General features: G+C 44.2%; 1 protein-coding gene across 1 annotated transcript in view; it reads left to right on the top strand.

The window, feature by feature from the left end:
• The window catches only part of USP8 (ubiquitin specific peptidase 8), a 488,166-nt gene that overhangs the window by 429,870 nt on the left and 38,878 nt on the right, over positions 1-19,418 (top strand). The window contains exon 16 of the mRNA XM_069222544.1: positions 17,176-17,412. Coding sequence (XP_069078645.1) covers positions 17,176-17,412 — 237 coding nt within the window. The remainder of the gene's footprint in view (positions 1-17,175; positions 17,413-19,418) is intronic.

Raw genomic sequence — 19,418 nt, 5'->3', positions numbered from 1 at the left:
CAGGCATTTCACAACGTAATACAGGCCATGTATCCAAAACAGAAGATACAAGTCAAGATGGTGATGAAACTACTAGGCATGATGTCCTCATGCATAGCCATTGTCCCAAACGCAAGGTTGCACATGCGGCCCTTACAACAGTGCCTAGCATCACAATGGTCACAGGCACAGGGTCAACTTCTAGATCTAGTGTTGATAAACCGCCAAACATACACCTCGCTTCAATGGTGGAACAATATAAATTTAAACCAAGGGCGGCCTTTCCAAGACCCAGTGCCTCAATACGTAATAACGACAGATGCCTCCATGATAGGGTGGGGAGCACACCTCAATCAACACAGCATCCAAGGACAATGGGACACTCAGCAGAGACAGTTTCACATAAATCACTTAGAACTACTGGCAGTATTTCTAGCGTTGAAGGCATTTCAACCCATAATAAGCCACAAACACATTCTTGTCAAAACAGACAACATGACAATGATGTATTATCTGAACAAACAGGGAGGAACACACCCGACACAGTTGTGTCTCCTAGCACAGAGAATATGGCATTGGGCGATTCACAACCACATTCGCCTAATAGCACAGTTTATTCCAGGGATTCAGAATCAGTTAGCAGACAATCTCTCTCGGGATCACCAACAGATCCACAAATGAGAGATTCACCCCCAAATACTAAACACTTACTTCCAAAGATGGGGAACACCACAAATAGACCTATTTGCAACAAAAGAAAACGCAAAATGCCAAAACTTTGCATCCAGGTACCCACAAGATCAATCTCAGGGCAATGCGTTATGGATGAGCTGGTCTGGGATATATGCATACGCTTTTCCCCCTCTCCCACTCCTTCCGTATCTAGTAAACAAATTGAGTCAAAACAAACTCAAACTCATACTAATAGCACCAACCTGGGCAAGACAACCTTGGTACACAACACTACTAGACCTCTCAGTAGTGCCTCATATCAAGCTTCCAAACAGACCAGATCTGTTAACTCAATACAAACAACAGATCAGGCATCCAAATCCAGCATCACTGAATCTAGCAATTTGGCTCCTGAAGTCTTAGAATTCGGACATCTAGACCTTACACAGGAATGTATGGAGGTCATAAAACAAGCAAGGAAACCAACCACTAGACATTGCTATGCAAATAAGTGGAAAAGGTTTGTTTATTATTGCCATAATAATCAAATTTAACCATTACACGCATCTGCTAAAGACATCGTAAGCTACTTACTGCATTTACAAAAGTCAAAGCTAGCTTTTTCATCCATTAAAATACATCTTACCGCAATTTCAGATTATCTGCAAATTACTCACTCAACTTCATTATTTAGGATCCCAGTCATAAAAGCATTTATGGAGGGCCTAAAGAGAATTATTCCACCAAGAACGCCACCAGTTCCTTCGTGGAACCTTAACATTGTCTTAACATGACTCATGGGTCCACCTTTTGAACCCATGCACTCATGTGAGATACAATATTTAACATGGAAAGTAGCGTTTCTCATTGCCATCACATCTCTAAAAGGAGTAAGTGAAATATAGGCATTTACCATACAAGAACCCTTTATTCAGATACACAAGCATAAAGTAGTTTTACGAACTAACCCAAAGTTCTTACCAAAAGTCATATCACCGTTTCACTTAAATCAAACAGTAGAACTACCAGTGTTCTTTCCAGAACCAGATTCTGTAGCTGAAAGAGCACTACATACATTAGAAATCAAAAGAGCTTTAATGTACTACATTGATAGAACAAAACAAATACGGAAAACAAAACAACTGTTCGTTGCTTTTCAAAAACCTCATACAGGGAATCCAATATCCAAACAAGGCATTGCCAGATGGATAGTTAAATGTATTCAAACCTGTTATCTCAAAGCAAAAAGAAAACTGCCTATAACACCAAAGGCACATTCAACTAGGAAGAAAGGTGCTACTATGGCCTTTCTAGGAAACACTCCAATGACTGAAATATGTAAGGCAGCCACATGGTCTACGCCTCATACATTCACCAAACATTACTGCGTGGACGTGTTAACAACACAACAAGCCACAGTAGGACAAGCAGTACTACAATCTTTATTTCAAACAACTTCAACTCCTACAGGCTGAGCCACCGCTTTTGGGGAGATAACTGCTTACTAGTCTATGCAAAGCATGTGTATCTGCAGCTACACATGCCATCGAACGGAAAATGTCACTTACCCAGTGTACATCTGTTCGTGGCATGAGACGCTGCAGATTCACATGCGCCGACCCGCCTCCCCGGGAGCCTGTAGCCGTTTCGAAGTTGATCTTGAACATTTATAAATTTGTAAATATATCACTTTAAACCACATTATGTACATAGATATTTACTCCATTGCATGGGCACTATTACTATAATACACAACTCCTACCTCACCCTCTGCGGGGAGAACAATCTAAGATGGAGTCGACACCCATGCGCAATGGAGCCGAAAGGGGAGGAGTCCCTCAATCTCGTGACTCGAAAAGACTTCTTCGAAGAAAAACAACTTGTAACACTCCGAGCCCAACACTAGATGGCGGGATGTGCAAAGCATGTGAATCTGCAGCGTCTCATGCCACGAACAGATGTACACTGGGTAAGTGACATTTTCAATATAAATGGTTAATGACATAAGATTATTCCTAAAGCATCGCTAAAACCCAAAAGGCATGCTGGTAGCTGGCTAGGTTTTTTTGCCCTGTGGTCATGATGTTTTCTAGTTCTACATATGAATATTTTATCCATCCTCATTGTCTTCCTGACCCAACTTTGGTACCTTCACATTTGACATAATTAGGTTCATTTTCCGCTTGTCAGTTCCCTTCTCATGATATATGTCTTTATAGTAACTTTTCAATTATTGAATACCCTTGTCGACCAGTTTACAGTTGCTGGAATTATCCTCAACAGATATTTGGTTTTCCTTTTGATTCTGTGAGCCAACAGCAGCCATACTTTTTTATTTCCATTACATTAACTCTGTTTCGGATACCATAACACATTTCTGCTTTTTCTGTGTGTCATTTTATTTCACGTACATGAAGGGTCAGTTTGTCTTAATTATAAGCTTGGTTTGTTTACTACTATACTTTTTCACTAGTTCCTTTTGCCCAGATTCCTTTATCTGTGTTTTTTCTACCACTTCAAAGAGATGCAATGAGTTCTTCTCTGAGACATGCCTTTAGAGATTGCCATTCATGTTTCTGATCTTTCACTGAGCAAAATGAATAGCTTAAATATCTTGATTTTGCATTTGTGTAAGTATTCCAGTTTTAAGTCTGATAACTATTTCCAATTATTTTGTCCCCTTGTAGTGTAATCTAACAGGATAGTTACCTCAACTAAATTGATGTTGTACAGCTGTTATATATTTTTGATAGTAAAATATAGTACATTATGGAATAATTGTTGTGGACTTGGGAAGAGAAGATATGCTTTGCCACTGGATAAGTTAGTATCCAGACAACATAGTATAAATTCTGATATTTTGTCAAGACCTGTTCTGATCATCTTTTCACCAAACATGCTCATAATGTTTATGTCATGTACTGTGTCTAGTGCCAAGATGAAATCTCTTACGATTATGAAATTTCCAGTTGGATACTGTTATACTCTAATGATTATATCTGATAGAGATTTCTAGCTGCAGATTCCTTATCTTTGAATTTCCCAGACGTCAGATTGTATCCAGAAACTTTTGCGTGAGCAGTACCCCTGCAAGCCGTCGGGTTCCTTTGTTTGGTTCTCCACGGCATCGTCAGCGTCATTGGCACTGGAAGTGACATCCCGGTCACCTATGTAGGTGCCACCCAGGCTTGCGGACGTCAGTTCTTTTTTTTCCACACCAGTTAGTGCTGATCCGGAGAAGAGCTATCCATTTGTCTCGTTTTGACAGACTTTTTTCAACATTTTGTTGAATATTTTTTCTTGTGTGTTGAGAATGTTCTCCAGAAAGTTAGGGTTCAAGTTGGATACCGACCCGCACCGTGTGTGCTTGTGGTGTCTCGAGCGCGAAAATTACTCAGTCCTGCTCAGACTGCTGGACCACGGCGCCGAAAGCTTTGAGGGAGTGGTCCCTAAACCTACTTGCGGTCCGGCACTCAACACCATATAGCGCAACTCGTAGGAGGTCTCAGTCCCAATCGAGAAGAAGGTCACGGACCGCTCCAGGAGCCCAAGTCCTCTTTGTTGCACTCAAGGTCCTCTGGAGACACTCGGGGAAGAGGCACAAGAAGAAGTCGTCATCTCAACGGATTTCAACTTCACTTCGTCAGTCGGCTGAAGCGACGAGTGGGGACATCGTCGTTCCAGGCATGATTCTGCAGTGCCATTGGCAGGTCCGACTCCCCACCTCCCCCTGTATCTGGGAGCCAGAGCGACTCTCACTCAAATAAAGGAGTTTTACAAGGCAATGCACTGAGTATTCTAGTGGGCCAACCCCTCCAGAGCACCTTCAGGCCCGTGGCGTCAGAGGAGGCCCCATCAGGCTCCACCATGATGGGTCCAGCCTCAGCTCAGATTGGGTCTCACAGGTCGATCCCAGATCGGCGACGCTCATGCCAATGTGACCTCTGGCACCAGTGCTACTGGCAACGCCAGTCCCATTGTCATCCCCAACGACCCTGAGTCGGATGGCATTGATCAACGCTAATTCCAGCGCCGGTAAAGCCCATCGGTTCTAGGTTGTTGCCTGAACATTTTGAAGAGGAGTCAGGCATGGGGGAAAAGTGGAAGGGGTCACTGTACCCGTTAGAATACCAGTTAGAGACCCCAACATCATTGGACTGGTATGAGGAGCTAAGAGATGCCAGTAGACTGGGCACCTCTCCAGATACTGGCTTGCCAGGTCAAGTCAATTCTACTTTATTTTGGCTATTGCCATAAAAGCATACATAAGACATTATAAAAACAATATATTGTTAAACACTAAAATCCATAAGAAATAGCAAATAAAAAGTTAAATAATGCAGAAGCATAAAAGAACCTGCCATCATGTGAAAAGGCATCTGACAAATTCGAGTATGGCTCCAGGGAGCAATTTCATACATTTGTATGAGCCAAACTCCCTCCTCCCCAGAGACAGCATAAAATTTATAAATCATGATGAACTGTTAATCAACTAAATAACTCATTAACTGATGTAGGCATTTGGGATTAGGCACTAGAATAAGAACAATCGGCTATTTTCTGTCTATGTCTCCATACACTTTAAAGAAAACGAAAGACAGCGAAATACTATTGTTCGCGTAGTGTCTGTTTGCAGTATCCTGGTGGCAATTTAGTCATTCCTTATGCCCAAATTAAGGCATACCGGCACGATCCACTTCTTCCTGTAAGCATTATATCGTGGACAAAAATACAAAATATGATCCATTGTTTCTCTGGCCGCAGAGCAAAATAGGACAACTTAGATCTGCCTTAATATCAACAAGGGGATGCTGCCACTTAACAGCAAATGAGTGAAGAGGCAAGGTTGCCACGCAAAACTTAAAGTAGAGGGATCTAGCAACCAGTGGTTCGATTGCATCCATAAACTCTTCCAGATAGTATCTTTGAACGCTAGAAAGCTCAAAGTTAAAGTGCCTACCCCTCGGACCTATATAGTTCACCATCTACATGTCTGTAATAAACCCCCATGAGCATAGGCTTGGAAACCGAACATAACATTTCCCGGTGTGCCCACAAGTACCCACACACAATATCTTCGAAGCAGCACTTGATTAACCGGAACTACAACATCGTAAGGGCCCTCAAAGTTTTAGGATTTCCTCCAAACCCGCCCGATAAGATAATAAGTCGGGTGAGGACCAAATCCTCATCCAATACAAAATAAGTCTAAGTCTGACTCTAGAGACTAGGGATTGTATGCCAAGATCGAATCTAAGTGCCACTAATAGGGTACCAAAAGGGAGGCTAGTGAGGGATTGTAGGAGGCTGGACTGGCTTGTAGTGAGTACCTAGGGGTACTTGCACCTTGCACTAGGCCCAGTTATCCCTTATTAGTGTATAGGGTGTCTAGCAGCATAGGCTGATAGATAATGGTAGCTTAGCAGAGCAGCTTAGGCTGAACTAGGAGACGAGTGAAGCTCCTACAGTACCACTTAGTGTCATATGCACAATATCATAAGAAAACACAATACACAGATATACTAAAAATAAAGGTACTTTATTTTTATGACAATATGCCAAAGTATCTCAGAGTGTACCCTCAGTGAGAGGATAGGAAATATACACAAGATATATATATACAATACCAAAATATGCAGTAATAGTATTAGAAAACAGTGCAAACAATGTATAGTTACAATAGGATGCAATGGAGACACATAGGGATAGGGGCAACACAAACCATATACTCCAAAAGTGGAATGCGAACCACGAATGGACCCCAAACCTATGTGACCTTGTAGAGGGTCGCTGGGACTATTAGAAAATAGTAAGGGTTAGAAAAATAGCCCATCCCAAGACCCTGAAAAGTGAGTGCAAAGTGCACTAAAGTTCCCCAAAGGACATAGAAGTCGTGATAGGGGAATTCTGCAGGAAAGACACAAACCAACAATGCAACAACAATGGATTTCCAGTCGAGGGTACCTGTGGAACAAGGGGACCAAGTCCAAAAGTCACAAGCAAGTCGGAGATGGGCAGATGCCCAGGAAATGCCAGCTGTGGGTGCAAAGGAGCTGCTACTGGACAGTAGAAGCGTAGGTTTCTGCAAGAACGACAAGGGCTAGAGACTTCCCCTTTGGAGGACGGATCCCTCACGCCGTGGAGAGTCGTGCAGAAGTGTTTTCCCGCCGAAAGACCGCCAACAAGCCTTGCTAGCTGCAAATCGTGCGGCAAGGGTTTTTGGACGCTGCTATGGCCCAGGAGGGACCAGGATGTCGCAAATTGCGTCAGGAGAGAGAGGGGATGCCGAGCAAGACAAGGAGCCCTCTCAGCAGCAGGTAGCACCCGGAGAAGTGCCAGAAACAGGCACTACGAGGATGCGTGAAACGGTGCTCACCCGAAGTTACACAAAGGAGTCCCACGTCGCCGGAGACCAACTTAGAAAGTCGTGCAATGCAGGTTAGAGTGCCGTGGACCCAGGCTTGGCTGTGCACAAAGGATTTCCGCCGGAAGTGCACAGAGGCTGGAGTAGCTGCAAAAGTCGCGGTTCCCAGCAATGCAGTCTGGCGTGGGGAGGCAAGGACTTACCTCCACCAAACTTGGACTGAAGAGTCACTGGACTGTGGGAGTCACTTGGACAGAGTTGCTGGATTCAAGGGACCTCGCTCGTCGTGCTGAGAGGAGACCCAAGGTACCGGTGATGCAGTTCTTTGGTGCCTGCGGTTGCAGGGGGACGATTCCGTCGACCCAGAGGAGATTTCTTCGGAGCTTCTAGTGCAGAGAGGAGGCAGACTACCCCCACAGTATGCACCACCAGGAAAACAGTCGAGAAGGCGGCAGGATCAGCGTTACAGAGTTGCAGTAGTCGTCTTTGCTACTATGTTGCAGTTTTGCAGGCTTCCAGCGCGGTCAGCAGTCGATTCCTTGGCAGAAGGTGAAGAGAGAGATGCAGAGGAACTCGGATGAGCTCTTGCATTCGTTATCTAAAGTTTCCCCAGAGACAGAGACCCTAAATAGCCAGAAAAGAGGGTTTGGCTACCTAGGAGAGAGGATAGGCTAGCAACACCTGAAGGAGCCTATCAGAAGGAGTCTCTGACGTCACCTGGTGGCACTGGCCACTCAGAGCAGTCCAGTGTGCCAGCAGCACCTCTGTTTCCAAGATGGCAGAGGTCTGGAGCACACTGGAGGAGCTCTGGACACCTCCCAGGGGAGGTGCAGGTCAGGGGAGTGGTCACTCCCCTTTCCTTTGTCCAGTTTCGCGCCAGAGCAGGGCTAAGGGGTCCCTGAACCGGTGTAGACTGGCTTATGCAGAAATGGGCACCAAATGTGCCTATGAAAGCATTTCCAGAGGCTGGGGGAGGCTACTCCTCCCCTGCCTTCACACCATTTTCCAAAGGGAGAGGGTGTAACACCCTCTCTCAGAGGAAGTCCTTTGTTCTGCCATCCTGGGACAAGCCTGGCTTGACCCAAGGAGGGCAGAAACCTGTCTGAGGGGTTGGCAGCAGCAGCAGCTGCAGTGAAACCCCAGGAAAGGCAGTTTGGCAGTACCAGGGTCTGTGCTACAGACCACTGGGATCATGGGATTGTGCCAACTATGCCAGGATGGCATAGAGGGGGCAATTCCATGATCAGACATGTTACATGGCCATATTCGGAGTTACCATTGTGAAGCTACATATAGGTAGTGACCTATATGTAGTGCACGCGCGTAATGGTGTCCCCGCACTCACAAAGTCCGGGGAATTGGCCCTGAACAATGTGGGGGTACCTTGGCTAGTGCCAGGGTGCCCTCACACTAAGTAACTCTGCACCTAACCTTTACCAGGTAAAGGTTAGACATATAGGTGACTTATAAGTTACTTAAGTGCAGTGTAAAATGGCTGTGAAATAACGTGGACGTTATTTCACTCAGGCTGCAGTGGCAGGCCTGTGTAAGAATTGTCAGAGCTCCCTATGGGTGGCAAAAGAAATGCTGCAGCCCATAGGGATCTCCTGGAACCCCAATACCCTGGGTACCTTAGTACCATATACTAGGGAATTATAAGGGTGTTCCAGTAAGCCAATGTAAATTGGTAAAATTGGTCACTAGCCTGTTAGTGACAATTTGAAAGAAATGAGAGAGGATAACCACTGAGGTTCTGATTAGCAGAGCCTCAGTGAGACAGTTAGGCACCACACAGGGAACACATACATATAGGCCACAAACTTATGAGCACTTGGGGTCCTGACTACCAGGGTCCCAGTGACACATAACAAACATACTGAAAACATAGGGTTTTCACTATAAGCACTGGGCCCTGGCTAGCAGGATCCCAGTGAGACAGTGAAAACACCCTGACATACACTCACAAACAGGCCAAAAGTGGGGGTAACAAGGCTAGAAAGAGGCTACTTTCTCACAGGGATCGAAGAAAACAATTTTCAATTACTTCCAGATCATTAATATTATTATGCCCCCAGAGTTCTACACCATACAAGCCCCCCCAGGGCCTGTAGATTATAAATCTGCAATGCAGGAGTTATTGGGTGGAAGCTGGAACCCTTCAGAGCTCTCAAAATGCCACCAGTAGAGTGTTCTAATCGGAGCCTGAGCTTCTGGATCTGGGTTGACCATCCAAAATGTTCACTGAGGGCAAGCCACAAATACTTAAAGATGCAAATACTCTCTAAAAGAAATCCATTATGCACTGGATTGGATCTTGCCGTCTGGCAGGGGTTCAAGACCATGTATTTTTAGTTTTACTAGGATTGATCTCATATCCTCTCTGCCTGCAAAAGGCAGCACACTGGTCCAACAGATTTTGAATGCCTATTGGGGGTTTCGAGACCTGCAAACAAGAGTGCTGGGACCTTCCTGTTAGCTGGCCGGGGGCATTGTGATTATAGAGCTTTAGGGTAGCTACTAGGCCATTAATATACAACAAGAACAGGGTAGGTGCCAGAGCGCACCCCAGCCTCACTCCCCGGGACACTGGAATGGGATCTATCAACTTCCCCGCTAGCCCATATTTAACCTGAACAAAAATAAAATTAGGAATACAAAAGTTATGTGGTCCAGTGCATCAATCTCCCTGTATGAACCTATAACTGAAATAAGATACACTGTTCCAAAAGAAAGGACTCCATTCCACCACTTAGGGTAGGGGGTCTTTTCAGTCACCACATGCATTAGTCTTACAGGAACAGTAGCCCTCGCTCACCATTGGGTGACATACTTCATTATCGGCCCATGCTCCTCGTCAGGCCGGCATTGCAATGGCTGACGGGCCCTACTAGAGGGCTCTTTGCCCGAGATCTTTTTAAGAAAGAATGCTGGTAGTGAGTGGATGTGAGAGGGACTGGGAAAACTGCTAAAATTGGCTAAAGGTGCCCAAGAAAACTATCTTTAATACAACCTAGCATCCCTGCTAAGGTTAAAAACAAAAAAGGGGGAAGTACAGAAAACAATGTTCTGGTTCCGTACCAACAACTAAATGTATGTCTACCACTCTAATTCGAGATTTCGAGATTATGGAACTGTGTATGGGTATTCCCTACACTACAGAATTGCCAATCATGGTCCACATGTTTCTCGCCTAATACATTCACACAGATCAGGTAGCAATTCATCAGGGCCTGTTTCTTGGGCCTAACCCTCACTAAGAGAGTTAAAAAAACATACTCTTATTGCCTATGTAAAAAAAAAGAATTAAAAATGAAATCTTACGTTTGAATCATAAACTTCTGAATGTGGAGATTCAGGTACATGGGCCCCTTGGGATCGCATGGATGCTGGCTGCTCTCCTATCAAGACAGTTTAACTGAAGAGCGCCATGGTCAGTCTGACCTACCTGGTCCGAGGAGGCCAGGGATCGCAAGGATGCTGGCAGCTCTTCTATCAAGACAATTTAAATGAAGAGTGCCATGGTCAGTCTGACCTACCCCTTTCGGACAGTTTTTCCAGCCCCTCTCACATCCACTCACTACCTGCATTCTTTCTTAAAAAGATCTCCAGCAGAGAGCCCCCTAGCAGTTCCTCAGGAGCTCTCTGAATTCCACCGGGAGCAGGGTGCTGGTTTGGTTGTAGGTGGGCACGCTACAAAGAAGGGGGAAGGGCACCTGAAAGGGGACTGCCCAGAGGGACTTGGGGACAAGTCCGAGAGCTCCCAAACAGGGGCTTGGTCACAAAGGGCCTTTGATCAAGGGGGCACAGGCGGTTCTTCAGGACCCGTGCCGGACAGCTTGGGTGCCTAGTGGATAGAGCGGCAGAGCTCTGTTTGCAAAAGGACTCCTTGTGGTCAGCGTCATCCAGCTAAATCAGGACAGCTGGCCCGCTCACAAAATGGGTCTCAGTGATGCTGATGTCCCTCGTCGGCTGCTTGGTTCAGGTGCAGTGAGAATCCTGACTGGACTCTCACTGTTGATGCTTGTTGCAGGGCATCAGGTACCCCAAGGATTGGTGCTGCATGGCTCTGGTGGGTCCTGCTGTTATACTTGGTGGGGGGGGGGGGGCACTACTGATCCTCCAGAGCACAGGTACCTCCTCCTGGTCATCTGCAGTGTCGGTCAGGGGGAGCTGGCAGGCGGTTGACTGGACTTTGCTTTTTGGTGCCTGCAGGCTGCCGGGATATAGGAAAAAAAGAGGGGCTTACCCTAGTGACCCCATTAATCCTGGGTAGATAGAATTTGATGCACAAAAAGTGGTTGGTGGTAGGGAAAGATAATCATTCCATTCATACAACAGTGAATATCTTAGTCAGGCACTGGTAGTACACAATCAATTTCATGAACTAATTCATTGTGTTTCATATAGATAGTGCAGTAGTCTAGAGTTAAATAAATTAAGCATCCATCATATAGGAACATCAGTCTGCTTCAAAACGGTATTGTACACATATTAATACACAGACAATGCTTTTTAACAATTTCAGTTCATTGTGATTGTACTCCAATCATCCTTCTATTCCACAAAGATGTGGTTGCGATCTTCGCTCTGTAAGGCAATCCACATAGGAGATAGTTGCAACGCAGAACACATCAAGTAGATACTGTTGCGTAGGCTCTCGTTATCCTAATGAGACCACTGGATTTGAGCGTCAGAATCACTTGTGCTGTGGGGGACTGAGTCTGGTCCCACTACAGGTGACACCTGTCGGCCTAATCTGGGTTTTGTTCCGGCTAACTAGCAGTGCCTCATCTCCACCCAAGAGTAGAGATGATTGGGCAACCGAGCGCATGACACAGTTGACTCCTCAGGAAAATTGTGGTCACTCAGATCTCATCCGTTTCGTTAGTCTCACATATGCACTGACAGTCAGAGGCAGAGTATAGTTAAATAACATTTTTTTTTTTTAAAGTAACTGCATCTCAGATAATAAAGCATGTATTGCAGTAACTAGGACAATAAAGCATGACAGGATTAAAATTGTGACAAGAAGAGTGAAACATAAAAATAATGCTACCATATTGTCACTAAGATCATTAAGAATAGCTCATACCTAGGCTTTGTTAGAGCACAGCATGCTAAGCTCTAGTTCTGCCCTTCAGTTTCCCCTGGGAAGACATCAACCCTCATACCTGAGCAAGAGGCCTGTAGTCTACATAAGCAGCTGCAGCAAAGCACTCAGCAATCAGTCATGGTCATCTGGCTGGAATCTCCCTCTAATGTACATTGGTCAAAGAAGTGTTTTTATAATAAAACAGCTGATATTCCAAGAAAGGAACCCCACGTAAGAGTGTGTATGTTTCTGTGAACATTAGAGACAAAGCGTACCACGTTTGCCAGCAACCTATCTTACTGCAGCCTTAAGAAAAGCACAGAGTGAAAGAAATGTCTTGTTTAAGAAGGCAGTGCTGGCCCAGGCAAAGAACAGTTAGATAGAAAAAATAAAACAAGGTGCAAACGCGGCTATTGTTCAAATAATAAAAACGAAGCTGAATGAAATATGTCTAGGTTAAAGTGCACAGCTGCAGGCCTAGTTTGCTAAAATAACGTGTATGAAGCTATAACTAAAATGGCAATTGGAAAACCAAGGAGCATTCGTGTTCCAAAGCCTGAGCTCCAGCCAAGGCACCAGCATTCCGTGTTGTGCCCAACAAAGAGTTTAGAGCTGCATAATCCACAAAGGGCAACTCATAAGCAGCTTCCCGGAGCAAACACATCCTCAACGTGCATGTCTGGTAATGAGCCCTCAGCGAGAACATCAACAGATCAGCGTCCAGTGAAAGCAAGTGCTGCGTAGAAAAACAAACTTTCAGTGCATGTTCAAACGAGCACCAGCGGCACCGAAACACGGGCTGCAAACAATGCAAAACCAGTCTCAATGACCAAGACCAGTCACACTCTAATTGCTCCTGGATTGATGTTCCAAAGTACTGCATCATGCGTTCACGACACAGCTGCGCTGGTGGAAGCGCTTTCAGTCCTTGTTGTGAGGGGACAGCCATTGCGCTTAAAAAGTAGCAATAGCAAAATGCCGCCTATTATAGCCAAAGTTACCGGAAATCCCCCGAAAATACTGGAGAATATTGAGTGGATGGCTGAAGGTATTAAGCCGAATATTGAGGAGATGTGAACAAAACCAAAACCAATAGCCTTAAAACAAATTGCAATTCCAGTTGCACTGGGCCCATTAAATATTCATCCTATAAGCTCACCACTGTGTCTCAGAAAGTTAGTTCTTAAAAGGGACTGTATCTCTGCCGATGACAACCTGAAGCGCATAGATCTTGTGTGCAGATGTAAGCGCCACATGTTTTTGAAACAATAAAGCCTTGAGCCTGCTCAACTTGTCAAAATTCACATTTGACGTAGAGATATGGGGCCAAATCTCAGCTACTTCCCTCTTTCGTGCAGGAGGAAAAAAAAAATCCCGCAGCATGTAGCAATCTTAGAGACCAAAACGACAAACTATTCTGGCTCACATCTCACAACAGTTTTAACTATTGAGGAGGACATAGCTGCCATTCGAGAGCACCTGGAACGCAGGTCTAATCAAGGGGACTTGGTCTCCCTTTGGATAACAAGCCAAGTTCGCTGCCGAAGCATTACACGCCCGTGCAAGGACAGCTGTCTACAAACCATTGAATCGCTGACAGAAGTCTCGCACTCGCTACCGCTAAGAAAGACCTCTTTCATGACACTGAGACATTTGTACAAGAAGGGTAGCACCCACACTTCATGGATGTAACTATCTCCTGCTCTTTCATATCTGCCCACTGGAATGTGTTTAAGCAGGACGTGAATTGAAGTGTTGAAATAGGCAGATTAATAACCCTGTGTATTAACCACTCAGGAGATGGTATTTCAGCCACAGTAAAAGGCAACTTTTCTAATTTTTCAATATTTAACATGACATAAGTCGCTTCTTTCTTAGCCATTAGTAGTTGTTGTCGCATTAAATTAAATGTGGAAAATATGTCCCTTGCGCTAACGTCTTGCTAGGGAACGCAACCTGCCGTCCGTGTTTGTAGTGTCCAACCTAACTGCAAAATGGACCTTAGTTGACTTTGTCCATGGTGTAAAGAGGACATATCACTTTCTATTATGTCTTTTGCAGAGGAAACAATATTGTTTAATGTGTATATCCGGTCGGACAGGTTATTGATCCCATTATCTACAACAGCCAATGCTTTCTGTAAATTTTCCTGCTTTATTTGCCTTAACCGGGCAGCAGCTTCTTGTTGAGAAAGCTTCCAAATTTCATTATAGACTGCATATAAGAAGTGCTTTCTGCATTGTATTCTGGGGCCTAACAGGAAATCCTGTAAGTCCGTGTTATTAGACCGGAGACTTAGGTGTTCTCTAACAGCATCTAGCGAGGAACTCTTCAACCATTGCTGACAGTTTCCCTACACTGTATGTTGTTACTATAGCCGCATGTTCAGATGACACATAGCAAGGGTCAGGCCTACTTGAACGTTTGACAACCGTTGGTATTCTTTGGCCACAATAACCACCCACCAGGATGTGAAAATGAAGCATTAAATGTGCCTTTCTGGACCAATTCATCGAGCTGATCTTCAGTTGCATTCATGTATTTTTGCCATTTGTAAAATTTTTCAGGGGCAGCAATACTGGACGTATTCAATTCCTTAATTTTTGCTAAGCCTAAACAACTTGTCTGTTGTATAGTTTCATTTAGAAATATCATTTAAACAGGTATCAGGCATGCTTTAAATATAGCTGTCCATTTCTTATAGCAGATGTATAAAATTATTTTAGATATTGTTAGAAATACAAGCAACTCCTCCAAAGCAAAAAAGGTCGACGCATTTCAGCCCCTAGTAATTGTGGGCCTCCTCAGGACCATGGGAGAGAGAAATACCTGCTGCGGGAAAACCAAACTTTTGCTTGCTCCATAGGCAACGGGGAATTCATATGCAAAACGAGCAAACAACATGAAGCGGCAACAGGTTGTGTCCACTTCGGAACCGGGTCTAATCCAAATAGACTAACCCTATTACGGGCACCAGGTGCAGTGCTGGAAGACGGTCTTCTGCTCTCAGAGTAGTTTAGATGGACAAGAATGAATCCTCCATCTGGGCAGGCAGTGCTTAAAAACTCGGGTATCTGCTAGCATCGTAGATGGGAAATGCAGTCTTTGGTAGTGCTGGGCAGGCTGCAGGGAAGTAGCTCCTCAACTCTAAGGGAGACTGGCTGTTATCCAACCTGCAGGATGAGTCACTGTGTTGTGATTATTGAGAGAGATGCGGGCAGGCAGGTTTTTGAGCCAAAATATCCACAACTCTTCTGCTGTTCTTGCCAGGCTGTGGCTCTTCTTCGTCCTCCTGATCCGTGTAATATGAGTTCTTGGGTTCAGGGGTGCCACCTAAATACACAATTTAGGGGCATTGCAGGGAGTGCCAGGTAGCAGCCACTGGGTTGCCTACCTTTAGTGTGACTACACCCTCTATATGACCACTTCTGTGGGGAAGTGGGCATAACCCTGACCCTAAAATACTAATTCAGTCGAAAACAAGATAGAGGAATTTGAAAAGCGGTGTCCACATCAGCTGGTCCACCTTAGGGTTGGTACTGACATGATGTGTGCACACCTTCTAATCTTACTAATTTTCCTATCTGTCTTGCATCAAAAAGTGTGGTCAGGACAGGGGGGTGGCCATTTGCACCACCTGGAGAGACCTGGGTTGTATTATAAAGGCGGCTTGGCATTTGACGCTTCCTGTCCTGGAATGTCCATCCTGCCTGTAAGAGGTGTCAACACCCCTGCTCAGAGAAGGCTGTGTTCCTGGCCTCTGTGAGCGCGGGCTCTCACCTCAGGAGGTCAGAAATCTTTCTAGGGTGGCTGTGCCGGTTTAGATCAGTCAGTTAACACACTAGCAGTAGTGTAGGTTTTCTGGGGTCACCTCTAAGGTGCTCTCTGGGTGTATGCTTTAATAAATCCTTCACTGGAATCAGTGAGAGTTTATCAGTACGATATGTTTGATTCCAAACAACCCTAAGGTTCAGAGAAGCCATCATGTTGCTGGGGAACTCTTATTGACCAGTGTCCCACACATGCATTTAAAATGGCTTCCCTACACACTTACTGTCTAAGAATTGACAAAGACATGGTAGGGGCATATTTGCTCATGCATATATGCCCTCACCTTTAATATAATGCACCCTGCCTTAGGGCTGAAGGCCTGCTCCAGGGGTGACTTACAGATATTGCAAGCAGTGTTTTAGGGACCATGGCACACAAGTGTGTGCCATATGATGTTTTCAATTTTGGGAGCACCTTGTCATGCAGCATACAGTGGCAGTCTGCATAAGGTTCCTCACAGCTCTCTGAACCAATAACAGCTTTAGGGATACCCTTCTCAGGGCCGCAGTTTGCCACACCAGTGGTCGGATGTGTAGCTGAATGATGCCACCTACGGCTGCACATGGGTACTGCACGAACATGTTCTGCTTCCAGTCTGATGCCTGGGGAATATTCCAAAGTACAGAATCTGCAGCTAGATAGTCTCTACTAGATAAGGCATTGCTAAGGTAAATAACTTCCTATTTGCACTCCTCATTCCACAAAGCTATAAAAACATGCTAGTTTATTACCCCTATACCTGTTAACTGTAATCTTAAAACAATGTTTAGTCAAAGTAGCACCATGTTAACTCATTGATATCACTGCTGTGTTATACCAGGTAGTTCTGTTAAAATATTTCGGCTTGAGGAGCTTGCATACCAAACATGCATTTAGTTTTAGGCTGGCCATGCCCACCTCACTTCAGTTCTTGCATCTTCCATTTAAAAATAAAACTATCTGTACAATGTAATTAAGTATTTTTTTTATTTCGGTTTGGAGGATTAGCCAGTATACTGACATCCTTGTTACTACTGCTTAATGAACACTTCCTATATATTTGCTGTAACCTACTAGGAAATGATATTCAAGGAGTTAGAATGAAACAGTGACCACTGGTAGACCTTAGCGGAACAAGTAACCTCTTTCATAATACTTCATTCAATGTGTACCACTACTTTTTTGTGTTGTTACGTAAAATAACCTGTAGTAGATCCAATGGCCTGAGACACTGAAATATGGTTTTTCTTATTTCTAGGCAAACAACAGAAAGAGGTATAAAGAAGAAAATATTGATCATCTTGATGATTCCAAAGCAGCAGAGTTAGCCTGGCTGAAGCACACACAGCTCAATGAGTCCATTATAGTGAAGCTTTTCCAAGGCCAGTTCAAGTCTACAGTGGAGTGTCTGACTTGTCATAAAAAGTCTCGAACGTTTGAGGCATTTATGTATTTGTCCTTACCTCTTGCTTCTACAAACAAATGTACACTGCAGGTACGTTTTCAATGTTATTTGAGAAAGACAATATGGCATGCTGCTGTTCATAATGTTGGTTACTTTTTAGTTGGATTTTGAGCCAATTTCGGTGTTGGCATTCATATTCTGTTATCCAGTCAACAAAGATTAAACTGGTTTGTCCTGGCAGTTTTGTAGGTAACAGTAACTAACACATGCTAAATTTAAACCAAACAACTACCCCCAGCTGTGCTAAATGAACTTCAATGTCACATCGTGATGTTGGACTCCGTGTAGAGGCATTTTGTGTTGCAGTCAAAACTGGTTTCAGGAAAGGAGCCTTTGCTTGTCTAACTGTCTCCTCATCGGAGTGCTGGATTCTGATGTTTCCTTTTATAAGAAATTTTATTAATACTTGTGGTCATTGACTACTCACCGCAAGGAGTAATCACAATCCTTGTCAGGTTGAACACTCAAAGTCACTAAACTAACCTGTGTTAAGTCCCCCTCCCCAGGTAGCTATAGCATAGTGCAGACAGGCTTAACTTAGGGCAATGTGTAAAGTATTTATGCAATACCAAAACAGTGATAAAGTCAAAATGCACAAAAATAAATATCCCAAACCAAATTAGAAAAATAGAGTAAAATGTAATAAACAAAATTACACCAAACTGCCAAAAAATCCAATATGCGGAACCAATTAGATGATTTTTTAAAGGTTTTGCTTAGGAATAGCGCCAAGAAGCACAAAGCCCTAATGATAGTCAATGGTTGCAGTAGACCCAGACCTAGGCCTCAATGTGACACTGACCACGATGGGGCGTGAGTTGGATACTCCACCCTGGTTCATCCTGGTCAAAGATTTTACCTTCTGACTATAGTCCTCCAAGTCCCAATCCACCACAGGAATACACTTCTAAAACTTCCCAGGACCTCAGGGGAAGTCAGGCAGAGGTTAACAGCAGCATCTGTTCCAGGTCAAATTGCCACTGTGCTGCTGGTGTATTTCAGGAAAAGCCTCTTTTAGCTTTTTGTATCCCTAAAGCTCCCTTGGAGGCCACTTTATTTCCTGGGTACAACAGGGAGCCACACACAGCAGGTTAGATCCTCTTCTGTTCTTCCCCAGGTCTGGAAGTCTTCAGAAGTGGGTGTCTGGAGATGCCATTTGTATGATTTGTATTGGCTAGTTGGTGGGAATGATTCATGGGCACACCTTAAACAATAGAGTTTAAGTTTTGGGGACCAACTCTACCCATTTTGGTCATTTTTAAGATGCTGAAAGTCTTCGACTACTCTTAACTTGTGGTTTTGGGGGCCTGCTGTGTGTGTGAGGAGTGTACTATGGTGATCCTGTTGTCCTGCCAAGTCCATTGTAAGACAGACACTTTATCTGCAACAAAGGGTGGGGTAAAAGCAGGATTCATAAGCAACCAGACACTGGATACAGAAGATTTGTCTTGGCATCCTGTTCCCTTCTTTTAAGTGTATACCAAGTGTTATATGCAGCTCAGCAGACACTAAAGCAAGATTTGATTCTGTCCTGTCAAAAGACGGCCCACAAACCCATATGCCTACATATTCTGTGAGGTTCAGCAAAGTCATCTCTATCCATTCAGGTCAACCTATTTGCTCCTGGAAGGCTTTTCCCACCTTCTGACACCTATTCAAAAGCTAATCATTGACTGGGAGAAACTGCAGAACAAATGGAACTTCAGGAAGAGAAAAGGTAGCTTTCTAAAAGTTATTTTCTCTTAATTTTGTATTACATTGCGACTTCACCATTGACTTTAATTTTTATAACTAATGACAATAGTTGTTTAATTAGCTTAATAGCTAGTCTAATTCCTGAGATCCAGCATTAGTACGTTTATATGCACTCTGGTTTTCTATATGGGTGAGCCAGTCTAGTTTTCTCTACAGGCCAGCCAGTCTTCCTGCAATGAAAATAGATTTTGGGTGCTAGTCATTATATGGACATGATAACTTTACATTTGTACATGTCCTCATTTTAAATACAGTGCAACCTACATTGTGAGCCACAAGGT

This window comes from Pleurodeles waltl, chromosome 3_1, assembly GCF_031143425.1.
Source record: "Pleurodeles waltl isolate 20211129_DDA chromosome 3_1, aPleWal1.hap1.20221129, whole genome shotgun sequence".
In the NCBI taxonomy this organism is placed as follows: Eukaryota; Metazoa; Chordata; class Amphibia; order Caudata; family Salamandridae; genus Pleurodeles; species Pleurodeles waltl.
The sequence above is the reverse complement of the archived record's forward strand: the minus strand, read 5'-3'. Positions and strand labels throughout refer to the sequence as shown.